This window comes from Oryza sativa, chromosome 3 (genome assembly GCF_034140825.1).
Source record: "Oryza sativa Japonica Group chromosome 3, ASM3414082v1".
In the NCBI taxonomy this organism is placed as follows: Eukaryota; Viridiplantae; Streptophyta; class Magnoliopsida; order Poales; family Poaceae; genus Oryza; species Oryza sativa.
Genome location: NC_089037.1, coordinates 36007912 through 36025186, shown reverse-complemented (window position 1 = coordinate 36025186; position 17275 = coordinate 36007912). Strand labels below are relative to the sequence as shown.

Sequence of the window (17275 nt, the reverse complement as noted above, 5' to 3'; positions counted from 1 at the left end):
GGAATGTTCCAGGTTTCTTGTGCTAAGGATACTTTTCTATTTTGAATATTATTGCCATTTGATGCTAATATACAGCATTTATGCTCCAGGGAAAGATCAAAGCAATTCAGTACTCCCTCCGTCCCAAAGTATAAGGGATTTTGGGCGGACGTCCAGATTCGTAGTACTAGGATGTGTCACATCCACCCAAAATCCCTTATACTTTGGGACGGAGTACTTAATAACTGAGAGAAACTTAAAGATTAATACAGATCATGCTAAGGCTATCACAATTCAAGTATGTGATGGAGAGGGGTACATGCACATCCTAGAGAAGACACCAGGAAAGTTAAGCAGCCTCAACCAGTTTCCTGCTCGTTCTGGCACCTTGACAAAATTTCAGATTATAGCCAAAAGGTGATCAAATTCTTCATGGTCACCGTTCAACACTCAAGCGAGAACCAGTGCTAAATGTGAGAAAGCTCAAGCATTCAACTTGATTTTACAAGGCAAAAGGCTGAACTACAATAATAGCATAGGCTCAACGCATTTCAAGAAATCACTAATTCTTCATGAAGCTGTAGATGGTGTCAGTCAAAGCTTCAGCCAACCAACTCATGGAAATAGAGCAGCTCCAGATTCAGATGGAAGCATATGTAGATATTCTGAGAAATCCTGATCGCCTGCCCAGCATGAACGCTTTTGAATTGTCATGTATGAAGTTCAAGCTTGAGCTCTTGCACACTTGTAGAGGTGACCTAGCCTTCATGACTTGCCCTGGACCACCCAGGATACATTTGGGTTCCTGTTATCCAAGACAATTGATGGACTAGGTAAGGATCCATGTTACACTAATCCTACTTTTTCCATATGTTACACAAAATGTATCCCGACATGGTAAGATGGCAGAAGAAAGAACAACAAAGAAAGAACAAAGAACACGAGCACGTATCAATAGAACAGTAGGAGCGAAAAGATGATAATCAACTATATATGAGGTTACAATTGGACGAATTGCAGTGGTATGTAGCATCCGTTAACTCAACGAAAAATTAAACCCATGTTGCTATGAAGAAATATACTTTAAGGGTAAAAAAAGAATCCATGTAAAAAAAGTAAAATAGAAAACAACACTACCCTGGCCTTCTGGAGCTACAAACGGCTATCAGAATTCAAATCATGGAACAGCAGATATATTTCAGCCCAGATAGAGAAAATACACACCACAATTAACTGAAACCTAAAGAACAGTAAGTTATGCAATAATGCGATAGAACCAATTTTCAGAGAGCTAGGGTGTAGGCTGGATATCATGATTGCATGTGTAGCCCGTGCAATATGTTAGTGAGCCAAAGTAAATAAGAGAGATGAAACAATAAGTAGCTCTGTACCTTCCCTGCAGTTGATGTAGATCCTGTTAAGTTCGCTACTGGTGCCAAAAGCTTCCCTCTGAAACAATTAAAAAACACCACTTCAGAACTGCATGGATATTTCTCCACAAGATAACATGTTAACTGTTGTTGCTTACCGCCCAAGGGAAAATTTATCATTAGCAGCCTTTATCTTTTCTACAGACTGGTGAATGAATATAAGGGAAAGGGTCAATTGTTTCACAATAATATGCATAAGGGGAATTATTAATATATAAGTGAAATAAAAGATGCACTCATGCCTTTACTACTCGATCAGGACTGAAATTATTTTCGGCTGCCAAAAAGTTTATAAGGCCCTGGACAAAGAAAACAAGAACTGTCAGCATGATAAACAACAGGGGCCGTGTGGTATGGGCAACTACCAAGCATAACCTCCTCATCTGGTGGGGTCCACAGGAAGTCTGGAATATCTGTACAAACGTTAGGTTCCTTAAACAATGCCCGAACTTCCTGGTAAGGCCAGTCTTCTGGGACACTATACCTACAGATCAAGAAAGTATACGGTACCTCTCAAAAAAAAAATGAAGCATATGGTAAAACCTAGAAACTAAGATTACTCAGAAAATGGAACAACAAACTAAAGAAATGCCAGTTGAACCAGGTCATCAATTTAACATAAATCCCATGGAAAACATACCTTGTCTGGCTAAGATTTTGCACTACTTCTTCTATATAACCATGCTGACGAATAAGTTTCAAAGCTCTCTGTCCCCCAATACCTATTCAAAACAAGACAAGAAGTAATAATAAAATGCAAGGACTTGTATAAATTTATGATAAAGATAGTCAAGGAAGGATGCAGCATACACAACATTCAATTCTCCAGCATTATGATATCTCTACAATCTTCTTAGAACTTTGAGTGGCATTTATTCAAGATTTAGCCAACAGAAGCACAAAGCGTTGAGCTATAAAAGCAATTGCAGAAAATATAATTTGAAGTTTTTAACTCAAGAATAGGATATCACACTTCCACATTTCTATTATAGATACATTAGCAATGGAGAATGCTATGTCTAAAGCACCCATGACATGAGAAAGTAATGAAGCAACCTCTAAATTCTGAATACAGCATGGTAATATGATATCATTGGTAGAATCTAATATTAAGTGTGTGAAAAAAGAAAAAACGTGATAAAACCTCTAATATTCTCGCAGTAGTCACAGCCACTAAGGATACACAAATCAATGAACTGATCCATTGTGAGTCCAAGTTCCTCCAAAACCTGGAAGCCAACAAATAATTGCCATGATGCTCGGAAAAATGTTGATGATGAAATTTACTAAAGCATTACCTTTGACACTTCGAATTCTGTTACAGGAGATCTCTTAAAACTCAGGTCGGTTAAATGGCGAAGAAACCTTCTAGCACCAAAAGTTAGAGAGTCCATATCCTCCGAAGCTATAGCAAAGACCTGACAGTCACAACTCAGAGTAAAATATAATTCGGTCATGTGACGAGGGCATCGACATAAATTTGTAATAAAATCATCGGCTTGTTAGACCTTGTGATTTTCACAGAGTGCTGCGCACTGTGCTTCTGCCTCCCCTGGTGCCTGCATATGTGATACCATGAATTGATTAGAAATAACAGTGAAAACTCATTAAAGCCAAGTATCATGCTTGCATCTTTGCCCTGAGATCATAGGTATGGCATGTTGCTCAAATGGAGCAAAAAGAAATAGAATTATGTCCCACGTGTGGTGATGTCTATAACATAAGAACCAATTGTTGATTGCTAAAGTTCCACCAATCTAATACTGCATGTATACCAAAGCCGGGTTATCCTAGCTAGCGCTCAAGCATAACAGCAAGTCCAACTTAGGCCAATACCAAACAAACATCTACACATGCAAAAGCTGAGCAGGCCTTAACATCTAGAATTCTCATAAGCTGGACTTCTTACGTAGTTTACTGTTGCCTGAAGCCATTGCAATAGAACCCTATGTAAGATAATCTAAGCTTTATGACATGTTGACCCATAAGTTTAAGACCACCGGATCACAAGCAGCAACTCTATGAGTGAGGCTGGTGCAATTTCCTTCTTTTGGTTATAAGAATTTCCAAATGGTCTGCTAACTCTCCAGGGAGTTGGGAAAGCATATCAAAGAGGAAAGTTGATTGTCTCGTCTGATCATCTTGTGGTAAAACGAAGACTAGGAAGAAACTGATGGATTAAGCACGAATTGTACCTGAACTACAGGGACACCCATCAAGCTTAACAGCCTCTTACAGTCTTCATTGTGCTTTTTTGTGACCTGTGAAGAAAAAAAAGGTGATTAATGCTTTGGACAACAGCAGGATTTTATAGACGATCTAATTGAGTTGTGAAGACAAATCTCGAAATGGCAGATTTTGTGATGCTGCTTTATAAAAAATCCATTAACATATTACTCCCTCCGTTTCACAATGTAAGTCATTCTAGCATTTCCCATATTCATATTAATGTTAATGTATCTAGACATATATATCTATCTAAATTCATTAACATCAATATGAATGTGAAAAATGCTAAAATGACTTACATTGTGAAACGGAGGAAGTATTTCCTAAAGTTACTGTAAAAACTTTTGATTGGCTCACTTCCCCCAAACGTAGGTAATTACCTTTACAGTCCTTTTGCTAAATTTTTCAATTAAATCCTCATCTCCAACCTGTAACATAAATGCTGCCTCAGAGGTGCAATGCAATAACAGATAAATCACCCCAAAAGTAAAAAGGTACAATAAGAAGGAGGCAATAGTACTACGGTTAGGATCAGATGACCTCAATAGCTCTATTTAGATCTTCGGAAGAACCATCTCTCTTCAAAGACCTAAAGAGTGGTAAACATAGGAAATAAAAATACTGACACTCACAAGAAACAATCAAAGCAAAGGCACTATTCAGAGTATACCTTTTTGCCAGTTCCTTTTTCTTCATGTCAGGTGGCTCACCATCAAACACAAAACTGGTATGAAATTTTAGCATTTAGTTCCTGTCAACAACAGTACTTCCTCCGTTTCACAATGTAAGACTTTCTAGCATTTGCCTACATTCATTTAGGTGTTAATGAATCTAGACATATGCATGTGTTTAGATTCATTAACATCTATATGTATGTGGGCAATGCTAGAAAGTCTTACATTGTGAAACGGAGGGAGTAGCTAGCAATAAACAGGGAATACAGGATGCATCAAAACTTACACAGGTTTTATTCCTGCTTCTAGAATCCTAACAGTTCGGTTCAACATGCCCTGCAGATGACTACAATTCACATGCATGTAAAATTCTTTTATCTAAAAGAAGTCATAACCACATGAGTTCACCAGCAGGGTACAGTGTACTTTCCCTCACCTTGTGACTTCACCAGCCTCATTGGTCAGAACTTCTGTTCCTTTCCTTCCTACCACAATCTACAGAAATGTCATATACACAGAACATCTGAATCCCCTTACCCCCAAAACAATCCATCAATAAGCTTTTTTCCCAGCATAAAATAATATCACTAGTTAGATGGCGAGCGCTACCAAGTGGTTTCCCAGTCAATCAGAACAGGGTATCAATGCAAAGGGTATTGGTGGCAGTGAATTCACATCATTAGCCATGTCCTTTTTGTCTACAATTCTACATATAAGTTTGCTACTATCTTACACCGTAGAAATTGAGGCTCCGCTCATGGCATTAAGCCACTGACTTCCTATACATAGAAGCTACTGGTGATACGAAGTGTTTGCACAATTGCATTTGTTCAAACTTTTAATGCGAATTAAAACCCAACTCCAACTGACTGCACAATCGCCACCATTCGCCACTGTTTGCATTTGCTCAAACTTTTAATGTGAATTAGAAGTTAAAACCCAACTCCAACTGACTGTAGATCGCCACCACTTAACCACGGAGGCAGGTATCACTAAATTTTCCCCGAATCAAGGCATTCCCAAAACAAGATAACACGATTGCTACAATCATACTCACAACTGAAGCGGAAGGGAGTAGAGTAGATAAGAGAGGGAGGGACGCCGCCACGGCCGGGGAAACTCACGAGGAACTGGTAGATGCTGAGGCTGGTGTCTATGGCGACGACGCGGCCGCGGTAATCCTCCACCCGCCTCCTCACCGCCGCCCCCGGCGCGTGCTCCGCCAGCAGCTTCGTCAAACCCTATCGCGAACACGCGCGCAGGCAGAGGAGAGTCAGCGAGAGTGACGTCACATCGAGCGCTTCGGTGATAAGAGCGTGCTATATATGCATATACCTTGATGCCCATGGCGACGGCCGGCGGCGGCGGAGATGACCAAGCGCGGCGGCGCGGCGCGGCGCGGCGAGCAGCCTCCGCTCCCTCGCTTCGGGCCACGCGACGCGGGGACGAAGTGGATAGCGATAGACTTCGGAATGGGCTATAGTACCTAACTTGGGCCTTTTCCGTGCAATGCTATAAATGGGCCTCCACCTTCCGCTTCTGCAAATGGCCATAATTACTTTTAGTTGGCCCATTGAATTAACGAATAAGTCCACTTTGATTCCCTTAATATAGGTCTACACTGATTCGTATCGATAACGGATATGTTGATCCCAACTATTTAAATTGGTATAATTTGAATTTCTTGATGGGACGGTTTTGAGAGCGATTTTTACTAAGGCGGCACGTTGACTTAGTCCAACCGAGCTAACATGTGGGTCCCACCTAAATCCTAACTTCTCCCTTTTTTCCCCTTAAAAAATAATATTCCCTCCATTCCATAAATAAAATTACTCCTCCATTTGTTCCTAAATAAGTTTATTTTTAAGTAATCATTGTATTAGAATTTTAAAATATATGAAATAATTGTATTGTGAATAGATAAAGTAGAGAATAATTGCATTGAGATTTAATAAAGTGGGTTTTTTTTTGTTTTGTATTGGCATATGTAGTGTGGATGAAAAATAAAATTATTTTGAAACGAAGGGAGTACATTGTACTAACGTTTTCCCCCCTTATCTTTTTTTATTCTAGCATCTCTTTCGAGCCGAAAGCAACTTCAGTTTTAAACAGAGCATAGCACCGTTTCAAGTTAGTATAATATACCATTATTAACGTGCAAAACATGGCCGTCGAAAGTAATGTTAGTAATGTTAAAAGAGTTAAATAACATATATTTTCTGCCAAGTGTAGAATGCAGAATCGTCGAAAGAAAAAGGAGTAGGTAAAAAGAGAGGGATTGTGCTCCTTTTTTTTCATCAAAAGACATGATAAAGAGGGAGCATCCAATGGCAGATGTGTCGGATAGTATAATCTAAGTTTGGTGGTAAGTGCGAAACAAATCAAACCAGAACAATACACACGAATCACGTTTAGAGCGTCTATTTTAATTTAAGATAGCTTACCCATTAAACTAATTTACATCCAACTCGAACTAGCATTCCCTTCATTTTCAAATAACCGACAATGTTAACTATTATCATGGTTTCACGTTTTACAACGAATTAAGATAGACTATGATAAACAAAAATATTTGTAATGTTTTTCAGAAAATACAAAAGTGGTGAATTTGAAAGAGGGACAGCGTATGATTGATATCAGTTAATTTCCCCATCATAAAATAAGTTGATTCATAGAGTTCCAAATATATCCTAAAATAAATTTGTTCTTACCTCTTAACTATCGTCTATAAAAAATCAAGAAGTTATATCTCCTCAATACCATTACACATTACATAGTCACTATTAGAGAGGTGCACTATAGTTTATGAGAAAATGCAATAAATATCATTGGCAAGGCGCACAATTCTAAGAAATATAAAAAACAAGTGTAAGTTCCATAAAATGTTATCGTACAATTGACTTTATCCCATAAATACTATCATTGTTAAGGTTTAAATGTTATAGGATGAACAACGTATTTAACAGGACAGGCTGGACAAAACCCTAACAACGATAACATTTATGAAACAAATTAGTTTGTACGATGATATTTTACAGAATTTACACCCATTGATGACAGTTTTTAGGCTCGTACATTTGTCAATTACATTATTTGGATTTTCTCTAGTTTTTTTTTCCTTTGCACCTAAAGTTTACACGGAATATTTTTGAGCTACTAGTAACAAATGGGCCCTTGGACACCATGTGCTTAGCCCACAGGCCGTGCCACGGTGGACAAAGACATCTGGTGGGGCCCCCCTAATTCTGTTGACAAGGCGCCCCTTCGTTGCGTCATCCGCCATCCGCGCTTTCCCTTTCGCTTTTCCGTCCACACGAGGTCGGCCTCGCGCAGGCCCATGGGCTGGCCCACCCGTCAGTGTCCCCTCCCAGGCCCTATATGTACAGCCAGCACGGGAGACAAGGCCACCCAAGCCCATCCATCCCTGCAAGCGACGAACACATCTCATCACACCCGTCACCTCTCCTCTCCCCCAAATCTCGCGCTCCGCTCCTGCTCCTGCTCCTGCCATGGAGGAGGCTCAGGGTACGCTATGACGTCAATGATACGGGCACACCAGTGGTTGCTTGCTGCGGCGCTTGGGGGGCGGGAACTGTTGGATTTTGTTTCCTGCTTTGTGTCTTGATGATTTGGTCTAGAAAAGGGGGGCGTGAGTGAGATGAGATCCAACAAGTTTGGAGTTCTTTGAGGATTTGGGGCCGAGAGATTTGCTATCTACCTGTTAGGAGTATTGTTAGGAGTAGGATGGATTTTCGATTCTGTGTTTGGTGAATTAACCGACTGCTGCAATTGGGATAGGAAGAGATTGCTCATTTCTGCCTCATGGGTAGGCTGCGATGGACTTTCTTAGGCTTAGTTTTATGTGTGATTGCGGTAAGAGGGGTAGGATTTAAGAGTTTTGAGTTGCTCTGGGTGATTGCAAGACAAACGGAGTGTTCCATGTTGGCTGATGCTGATGGTGACTTGGTGTTGAACCATGCTATTTATTTCCTTTCTCATGCACAGGAGTATAGATCATGCACTTCATGTCTTCCAAATTTGTCATACTATAGTTGTTATGCCGCTTCTGGCATGCTACTTACTTTGCTTCCTTCCTGGAACTCATTCAGAAGAAATCCATGGTTTCAATTAAACCAAAACAGGATTCTGCATTTGTCAGAATTAGGAACTGTGGTGGTTTCTGCGACATGATGCAATTTGGGGACTATAGATATGTGGCTTTGGTCATCATAGATAGGTCTTACATGGGGGCATGGGACTATGGCCATGGAAGTAAATCTTGTTCTGTTGTCAGCTATTTACCATAGTTGTGAATGGCCTGCATGTTGATTTCTTCAGTCCTCCAGCCTAAAATTCTTTAATATAATCACTTCTTGTTGGGAGGAGCTGAAACAATCATTTCCAAGCAGTCAAATGAATTATTTTCTTCATTTTTAACAGTTGTGGAATCCAAGGACGGAACGATCTCAGTTGCTTCAGCATTTGCTGGTCATCAGGAAGGTATTATTACCAGATTTGATCTTATGGACATGATTGACCAATGAATATTATATATGTCCAACATCTGTTATTTTCTGCTGATTGGAGGACTGTTAAACACTCACTTATTTAATCTTTGATGCATTAAACAGCCGTACAAGACAGGGATCACAAATTTTTGTCTAAAGCAGTTGAAGAAGCTTACCAAGGAGTAGATTGTGGCCATGGAGGTCCATTTGGTGCAGTTGTTGTCCGTAATGATGAGATAGTAGTTAGTTGCCATAACATGGTTTTGGATTACACTGATCCAACTGCGCATGCTGAAGTAACTGCAATAAGAGAGGTAACTTGCCCTGTGTACTGTGGCTACCAGCTACATGGTGTTTACTCTTTACATTTCGTTGATACTTAGCATTCTTTAGTAGTGGCCTCATCTCTGCTGATTAAATGTGCCTGATTCACGCTCTAACTTAAAACTAGAATGCAAATATACTGGACAGCCAAATAGATTCACCTTTTCATTTTGATATTAGTGCCGCAGCTTGAAAAATATACTAGATGTTATCTTCACAAGTTACAACAGCTAGGATGGTGTATGCTTGTCCTTTTCCTTTCATCCTTTGTATCAGAACATCAGAGGTACTCAATTCTAACTATAGAAAAGTGCTGTAAATAGCTATGTTTTGGCAGGTGGTAACTTAAAATACAGAGATCTTATTGGCCTAAAAATTGTTTAGATTCCAGTAAAACAAGGTCATGAGTGAATACAGAAATTCCTAGTTTTTGTTTTGCACTCTCAGAATTTCTTTGGCTGATGGTGTAAATGGAGTAGATAATTTCAAGCTGGCGGATAAAACAACAGAAATGCTTTAAAAAATAAAACAAGCTCTTATTTATTAGGAACAATTCACTGAGACACTGATTGGCAGCAGTATGACTATTGTATTCTTTGCCAGCCAATTTGGGCCGATAATGCATTTAACATTAGTTTCTTTCCATTGTTTGGTTATCTTTTCACATAATAAATGTTTTTCTGTGCTATAGGCTTGCAAAAAGCTTGGAAAAATTGAGTTGTCAGACTGTGAAATGTATGCATCATGTGAACCTTGCCCAATGTGTTTCGGCGCTGTGCATCTATCACGGATTAAGGTTAGTTCCTTACCTTATTATGGTTCACCTGGAAGAATGTAGCTTTTGCTTAATTAACAATATTTTTCAATGCTGCAATGCAGAGGCTGGTGTATGGAGCCAAGGCAGAAGCTGCTATTGCCATTGGATTCGATGACTTCATTGCTGATGCTTTGAGGGGAACTGCTTACTACCAGAAGGCCAACTTGGAGATAAGGCGGGCAGATGGCAATGGAGCCCTGATTGCTGAACAAGTCTTCGAGAACACTAAGGAGAAGTTTCGGATGTACTAATTGTAAGTAAATACATTGTGGGATTTCACATCGCAAAAGTTCCAAACGTTCAGAAGTCAGAAAGAATAATGTAACCTTCGGCATTCTGCCATTAGTGGACCATAAGCTATCAATTTAAATATATGTTACTCTCATTATGAGGAAAGAAAATTGTTCTATCTCATTTTCTTGTTTAATGTCCAATCGGTTATTGATTGGGGAAAAAAATTGCTCATTTGGCCCCAAAGTTTGGAGTGCCTACGCAGAATTGACCCCAAAATTTGTTGCCCGGGGTAATATATTGCTGGTGAACGAGGCTTCCTTCCTTGGACCTCAGGAGCTATCACCATTTTTCATTTTGTTTTCACGCTCCTGAAACTGACTGCTCTCTTCATCTTTAAATAAAAGAATGATTAAAACTGACTCTTCTCTTCATCTTTTTTTTTAAAAAAAAATAAAGAGAGAATGAATTAGACATCCTGCCTCTTGTTGCTACTCATTTTGTTTTCACGCTCCTGAAACTGACTGCTCTCTTCATCTTTAAATAAAAGAATGATTAAAACTGACTCTTCTCTCTTGTTGCTACTCAACTTACAAGTTACAATTTTGATGACCCTATCCACAAAACTGGACATATTGGAAGGAGGATCATACTGTTTTCTTCCCAACAAAAGGCTATGGAACAGATACATCACAAATCAAAGATGGTGACAAAAACATGCATGGTACACCAACATTCATCTCCCACAACTATATACAAGAAGCAAACATCGTGCTAATAAAAAAAAAACAATCGCAAGAATCAGATGTACATGACGCATCCCACGAAGCAAAAGCCCCTCTGCAGCAAATAAATAGAGCATCTCTCTACCTACTCTACAGCATCGCCAACTTCAGTAAAGGATTTAGCAATCTGCTGGCACTCGACAATCTATGTCTGGCTGCCTGTGCATGTATTGCTGAAGAACTTCCACCATCATAGCAAATTGGTGTCTGTCCACAATCTGTTCTGAGTTGCTCACATGACTCTGGGATCACAGAGTTTGAATAACCTTCGATAAGCGAACAATTCCAGGGATGCATAGACTGTACACTGAGGGAAACATTGGACAGGCAAATGCTGCTGAAGTTGTCCCCCTCAATTCCTTCCAAGATGCCAGCGACACCAACATTGACGCCGACCACATTTTCGATTGTAATATTGCTTATCATTGGGAGAGCATTTCTATCATATTTGTCATCAGGATGTTCACCAAAGTTTCCGGTGATCCTGATGGCCATCGAAACATTGTCCATGCTCACATCAGATATGTACACGTTCTTCACATACCCTCCACGCCCTGGAGCGGTCTTGATTCTGATCCCGTGCATTGAGTTGACGATGCGGAGACCCTCAGCCCGGACTTCGGATATGCCACCTGACATCTCACTTCCAAAGGCAATCCCTGCACCACCCCTTGTCTCTCCTGTGATGTTGCTGATACTGATGTTTGTGCTAGGACGAGCAAAGGAAATGCCATACTCATCCCACCCACTTTTTATGACAATAACATCATCTCCATTTCTGACATAACAATGATCAATGCAGACATTTGTGGACGAATCTGAATGGATTGAAGCTCCATTAGTACCACAGTTATAGATGCAAATATGCTAAATGGATATATAGTGTTAATACATAACTGGTGTACCGTAACCTTGGTTAAAGTTGCATCTCAAGAAAGAATATCACAAAATAAATGTATCTGTTGCATAGCAGTGTTTTTTGCCAAAGTGGTAAAGGGCTATCTTTTTTTGGTAATTTTGCATAAAACAGTAATACCTTTTCTATTGGTACCTCAAAACTCTAGCAGAGTATAAACGATCACTTCACAAAAGAACAATTTTAATCTTCTTTCAGAATTTTTTTTGGGTGAAGATTCCTTGAGAACTTCTATGTCCAGAATCTCAGCAGTAAGTGGAAGTTCTAAGGATTCTTTTTTTTTTTCAAATTTTGAAGCACAAAGCAGGGCAAATTGAAGAAAGAGCCTGTGAATGACATATTGATATTGCAGTCACTTTTTTCTTTTGCCATTTTTCTTAATGCAATGCAATGCTAAATGGGAAAAGTGAGGAAGTAAGACATTATGAACAATCAGGTTAAATTGAAGGGAGATAATGATTCAGAACTTCATATTACCTGGATCAATGCCATCAGTGTTCGGTGAATTCAGGGGCGCTAGGATTGTGACATGCTGGACAAGCACTTGGCTGTTTATTTAGCAAAAGCACTCTAGACAATAAATTTACAGTTGTGAATGAATTCTTATATTTAACAGAAAGCAAGTGGCTATTCAGACAACCAACCTGCAGTATACAGGATGGATATTCCAAAACGGTGAGTTCTTGAAGGTTAAATTGGATATAACAACATCGGTGGAGTACATCAACTCAACAAGATGTGGCCTAGTATAATTCAGTGTGTTGCTGTGGAACCAATCCCACCAAATGGCTCCCTGGCCATCAATGGTACCATTAGCGCCTGCCAAGAGTACCAGATTTTTACATACTGACAAAATAACTACAGTAACATCCCAAGAGAAATGCATGGTGCAGATATAGTACTTACTAACCAGTAATTATTACATCTGTTAGATTAGTTCCAAAAATTAGACTCTGATGTCTTTTTCCAGGGAGCTCTCTACCTCGCCCATAGGATGGAAGAGGATCAATGACTGGCCAATCGGATGAATCCTGAAAAATACATTTGGGAAATTATAACAAAAACATTCTGTATCAATTAAAGTAAATATTTAATTAATCATTTTTTCTAAACTTCAAGAAAACTGAATTTGTGCAAGTCTCTACGAAATACCATTTTAGTGTTCATATCAAGGTTCTTAGGGAACAATTGATCAACATAAGATTTGGCAATATATGATACTGTGTGCACGAGCACCATGTCATAAGCACACAAAAATATTTTGGCTGTAATTATCATGTGCAAAGTATGTGAGTTATCCTACCGGAGATCCAATTATTTCTGCATCCTTATCCAGTGACAAAGTGAGATGGCTGATAAGACTAAAACTCCCTGTCAGCCACCTTCCCGCAGGCACGAAGAGCTGTGCGCCACCCTTGTCTGCAAATGAATTGAGGTAGAAGATTGCGTTCTGGAATGCTTTGGTATTGAGAGTCACACCATCCCCAACAGCACCAAATTCAGTTATTGTGACACTGTGGGGTCGATATACGCTTGATGCCATGTCCTTGCAGTATGTACTGGATACATTGGACCATTGAGTCCCAACCATGGTTATGAAAACCAAAAGGACTCGGAGTAGCTAGCATAAATTCAAATAGAACAGTATCAGTATCCATCACATATTAGCATCAACACTAAACAGATTAAGCATGAATACTTCCATCTATGAACACAAGTGATGCAAATTGTCCAGAATTATGCATCTTTGAGAGCATAATTCTTCATAGATCTGAATAAACTTGTCTCTACTTGTGTCAGAAACACCAATCAAGCACAATTTAGGGTAGTCTCATGTATTTTTCCTATCAAAAAAAATATTTTACATGAATAAACTAGAAAGTCCAAATATTTAGCTAAACAATGTGTCCATGTATCCTCTGAAGTTGCTACATGGAAAAACAATTTTTTGGATCAAAGAAACGCAACTAATCATGACGAGTCTCAACAAAAGTGTTCACTGTTCAGCCAAGCACATGATATTATGATCCCAAAAGAACATTTCAATCAAGTGGCAGGAAAAACGCAAGCAGCATGAACATCTGGCCTCTAGTTCCTCCCAATGCCAGTGCTCAACACAACCTTAGCACAAAACAGATCAAACACGCGCCAATGCTACCCAATGCCAAACAAAATCATCATAGCACCAACACCAATCTATCCAGTGCCCATGCCACCGCAGAAGAAGCCCCCAAAATGGTGTGTTGTAATAGCCTGTAGCTAGATCACCAGCCCCAATCCCCAATCCACTACTCACTCACTAAAGAAGGAAGGAACAGAAACTGCAATGTGTGTGCTTGGATGATTGGATCCCACCAAAACCCTGCTACCACCCTCCAAACCGGCATCCATCTCCCCCAGAGAGATCAAGAAAGCTACAGTGTCAGCAGAGCACAACCTCATTATCCCAAAGCTAAAGAGGGATTGGAAGCATACAGATGCAGATCTCCTCATCTTCCCCGACGAGACGGATCTTGGTCGCTGCTGCTGCTGCTGCTGCTAAACAGGGTCAACAAAAACCACCTCTCCTTTAATGCGGCAAGCCTGGACACACTGCAAGAACAGCTACCAGCCAAGCTCGTCAGAAAAAAAGAAAAAGAAAAGAAAGAAACGAAGAATCAGCAGAGCAGGAAAGGAGAAGAGCCAGCACAGATTGCTCACCACACCACACAAGAGCAGAGCAGAGCAAGAAAGAATGGATCAGCAACAAGCAAGAATCAAGTCCTCCCTTCTCCCCTCGCCTCTTCTCGGCCGCTCGGGAGAGAGAAGAGAAGGAGAGGAGCAGGTGGATTGAGCAGCAGAAGCAGAGTGAGAGTAGGAAGCAGCAACAGCAGCAAAAGGGGAGCAGAGGAGGAGGAGAGGGAGGCGGGGTCAGGAGGCCATGGACCCAATCATGCCACGGTGTGCTCCACCACCCGGCCCGGGCGTGGGCGGTCGGGGGCGGCTGCTGCTCTACTACCCCTCTCTCACCTCACCCGTGCGCTCGCGCCGTCGCGCGCGCGCGCGCGTGATGCGGTGGCGGCGGCGACGGCGGCGAGGCCGACCGGGTCGGAGCAAAGGCGAAGCGGAGCAGAGGCGAGCCAAGCTAGGAGGAGGAGGAGCAGGGAGCGCTTTATAGTGGCAGTGCAAACTGTGCAGGGCAGTTGGCTGAAGGGGGAGCAGATGGTGATGCTGTCATAGTGCAGAATTTTCTCTTGTTTTGATCTGAAAATGGATTTGGTTTCTGCAAATTACACATGATTGTTACTTCTATAGGTTCCAAATACTTACATATTGAAACGATTGCTATTTTCCTTTTGTTCTTCTTCTTATCCTCTTGTTGTTCCTGAACAGTTTTGGCATCAGAAATTCAGAATACACGGGATTCTCTGTTCTGATATCAGAATAAGGTTATTCTCCGTAAATTAGGGTGTGTTTAGTTCACGACAAAATTAAAAATTTGATTGAAATTGGAACGATGTGACGGAAAAGTTAGAAGTTTATGTGTGTAGGAAAGTTTTGATGTGATAGAAAAGTTAGAAGTTTGAAGAAAAAGTTTGGAACTAAACTCAGCATTATACTACATGATTGCTAGGTTCCAAATACAACTCTGTTGAAATAATCGCTAAAAAAACTATTTTTCTCTCCTCTTGTTGTTCATGAACAAATTTGATGGGATCAAATTATTAGAGACTCTCCTTTGCACGAAGATTACTATTTACATTAATAATTTTCAGGCTGTATCATGGCTCTGTGCTTGCCCTGAAAAGGAGAGAGATAAAAGTGTACAATTCCAGAGCAGTCGTGAACCGTGATCTTGGCAGCGATGCGCTGCTGCTGCTGATGAAATGAATGAGCCAAAAACGACACAAGACTAAATTACTCCCCTCTTACTACTGCAGCTGCAGCTGCAGCTGCAGCTGCAACAGCCGGCCTCTGGCCCGTGGGTCCCACCGGTCAGCGGCCGTGGTCCAGTCCGTACTTGCTACTTCCCCCCTAGCTCCATGAAACGTGGGTCCCACTGGTCAGCGAGCCGCAGAGGCAGGCATGAAACGTGGTGTGCCTTTCAGCAGCGTCACCTCACTCACTCATCTCGTCAGCCTCAGCTCAGCTGCTGCAACGGCGCCAACCAACAGCATGGCCAATGGCCATGGCCATGGCCATGAGAGAGAGAGAGAAAGAGAGAATGTGACTGTGTTCTAGAGAGAGAAGGAGAGGAATCTTCTTGAGGTCTCGTCTTTGGATTCCAGCGGCATGAGCGTCCAAAAGCGCCGGCTTTGGCTCCCATCGGCCCAACGGTATCCTGTGTTCCTTCTGCTCTCTGTTCATCCTGTGAGTACACACTCACTTAATTACTGCTGCTTAATTACTTTGTCTGCTCAAGCTAATCCTATTCACTTAATTAATGCCAGTGTATATTGCCCACATTCTCTGTTGGTGATCAGTGTAGGTGTTTTGTTACTGTCAGACAAAAGCTTTTTTTCATTCACTGGGGTTAACAGGTAACAGCCAGCTGTTTTTAACTTGCAAAACTGTGGTTAGCTTTTCTATTGACAGGCTTCGTGCTATTTGGCAGCTCATGATAAATGTCAATCATTTGTGTCACTGTGTTAATTGCATGCATTGTCAGCATGCTGTACTGTTTGTTTTCCTGCACAGCTAATTCCTGATTGGCAATTGCCTGCCTGCCCTAGAGGGCATGGCGATGAACATTTTCAGAGTTTAATGTTGCTACTGTTTACTGAAACCCTTCTTGTACTACCTTGAGATCTTCTTCTCCTTTCATCCATGCATGCTTGCCAAGTGTCTATCTTATCTTGTTTGATCATCTCTAGAAATAAAAACAAAAGAGCAATATCAAATTACTACCTATCTCTCCAGGAAAGATGAGAGAACCCCAAAAAATGCAGGTGTCTTTTGTGTCTGCATGAATATACTAGCTAGCTGCTGATTGGAAGATGACAGATTCAGATTCCTCCAACGACCAGCATGCTCAACTTACATAGAAAGATGTAGTATCATCCTTAACAAGCCTACCAGTAGTAGCTATTTCATTTATGGGGCTCGCTGAACTTCTTGACATTTTCAGTACTGTCTGGCATCTATGTCGATCTCATACTAATGCTAATTTCCAAGTTGCTGTCAGGCTAAAAGCAGCTGATCATCTCGACCTTGTTGCCAAGTGTTTGGACATCAAAATTAAGGCACTGAAACTTTTGCAATTGGATGTAGCAACAGCAACAGCAGCAAACAGGAGCAGACATGCAGGGTCCCAAGCAGAAGGCACGCGAGCCTGCATGACAAACAAGGACAGGTAAGTCGAACCAGCCTTGCCGGCCAATTTAGAGTAATTAAATCATGCAC

General features: G+C 40.9%; 3 protein-coding genes across 6 annotated transcripts; 1 reads left to right on the top strand and 2 right to left on the bottom strand.

The window, feature by feature from the left end:
- Positions 1–235: 235 nt before the first annotated feature.
- FEN1B (flap endonuclease 1-B-like) lies at positions 236–5771 on the bottom strand. Its single transcript, NM_001402318.1, has 17 exons — positions 5648–5771; positions 5437–5553; positions 4749–4807; positions 4599–4658; positions 4309–4362; positions 4179–4227; positions 4019–4066; positions 3605–3670; positions 2918–2968; positions 2708–2827; positions 2554–2638; positions 2050–2131; positions 1785–1893; positions 1652–1708; positions 1508–1554; positions 1371–1428; positions 236–784 (listed from the first exon to the last, which is right to left on the bottom strand). Exons 1-17 carry the CDS (start codon positions 5657–5659, stop codon positions 620–622), a joined length of 1239 nt encoding a protein of 412 aa, NP_001389247.1. The 5' UTR covers positions 5660–5771; the 3' UTR covers positions 236–619.
- A 1947-nt stretch (positions 5772–7718) lies between these two features.
- On the top strand, positions 7719–10375 carry LOC4334690 (guanosine deaminase). The gene is made up of 5 exons (XM_015772726.3): positions 7719–7837; positions 8753–8812; positions 8944–9134; positions 9836–9940; positions 10024–10375. The coding sequence occupies exons 1-5, from the start codon at positions 7822–7824 to the stop codon at positions 10210–10212; spliced, it is 561 nt and encodes a 186-aa protein (XP_015628212.1). The 5' UTR covers positions 7719–7821; the 3' UTR covers positions 10213–10375.
- A 369-nt stretch (positions 10376–10744) lies between these two features.
- On the bottom strand, positions 10745–15014 carry LOC4334689 (probable polygalacturonase). 4 transcript variants are annotated; one of them, XM_015772315.3, is made up of 7 exons: positions 14594–15014; positions 14331–14497; positions 13197–13514; positions 12804–12924; positions 12538–12712; positions 12371–12441; positions 10745–11795 (listed from the first exon to the last, which is right to left on the bottom strand). In XM_015772315.3, exons 3-7 carry the CDS (start codon positions 13482–13484, stop codon positions 11068–11070), a joined length of 1383 nt encoding a protein of 460 aa, XP_015627801.1. In that variant the 5' UTR covers positions 13485–13514; positions 14331–14497; positions 14594–15014; the 3' UTR covers positions 10745–11067. The 4 variants fall into 4 exon arrangements, with proteins under 4 accessions (XP_015627801.1, XP_015627799.1, XP_025879872.1 ...); XM_015772313.3 differs by having other exon boundaries at positions 14369–14497; XM_026024087.2 differs by having other exon boundaries at positions 14331–14485.
- Between the last annotated feature and the right edge of the window lie 2261 nt (positions 15015–17275).

What these genes read in the sequence shown, in the direction of transcription:
- FEN1B (NM_001402318.1), bottom strand. An exon ending in GAGGCTGGTGAAGTCACAAG is followed by an intron (nt 4,659 to 4,748) that starts GTGAGGGAAAGT and finishes TGTGAATTGTAG; the next exon opens with TCATCTGCAGGGCATGTTGA. An exon ending in GTCCTGATCGAGTAGTAAAG is followed by an intron (nt 1,555 to 1,651) that starts GCATGAGTGCAT and finishes TTCATTCACCAG; the next exon opens with TCTGTAGAAAAGATAAAGGC.
- LOC4334690 (XM_015772726.3), top strand. An exon ending in ATTTGCTGGTCATCAGGAAG is followed by an intron (nt 8,813 to 8,943) that starts GTATTATTACCA and finishes TGCATTAAACAG; the next exon opens with CCGTACAAGACAGGGATCAC. An exon ending in AAGTAACTGCAATAAGAGAG is followed by an intron (nt 9,135 to 9,835) that starts GTAACTTGCCCT and finishes TCTGTGCTATAG; the next exon opens with GCTTGCAAAAAGCTTGGAAA.
- LOC4334689 (XM_015772313.3), bottom strand. An exon ending in CAGAAATAATTGGATCTCCG is followed by an intron (nt 12,925 to 13,196) that starts GTAGGATAACTC and finishes TGTATTTTTCAG; the next exon opens with GATTCATCCGATTGGCCAGT. An exon ending in AACAGATGTAATAATTACTG is followed by an intron (nt 12,713 to 12,803) that starts GTTAGTAAGTAC and finishes TACTCTTGGCAG; the next exon opens with GCGCTAATGGTACCATTGAT.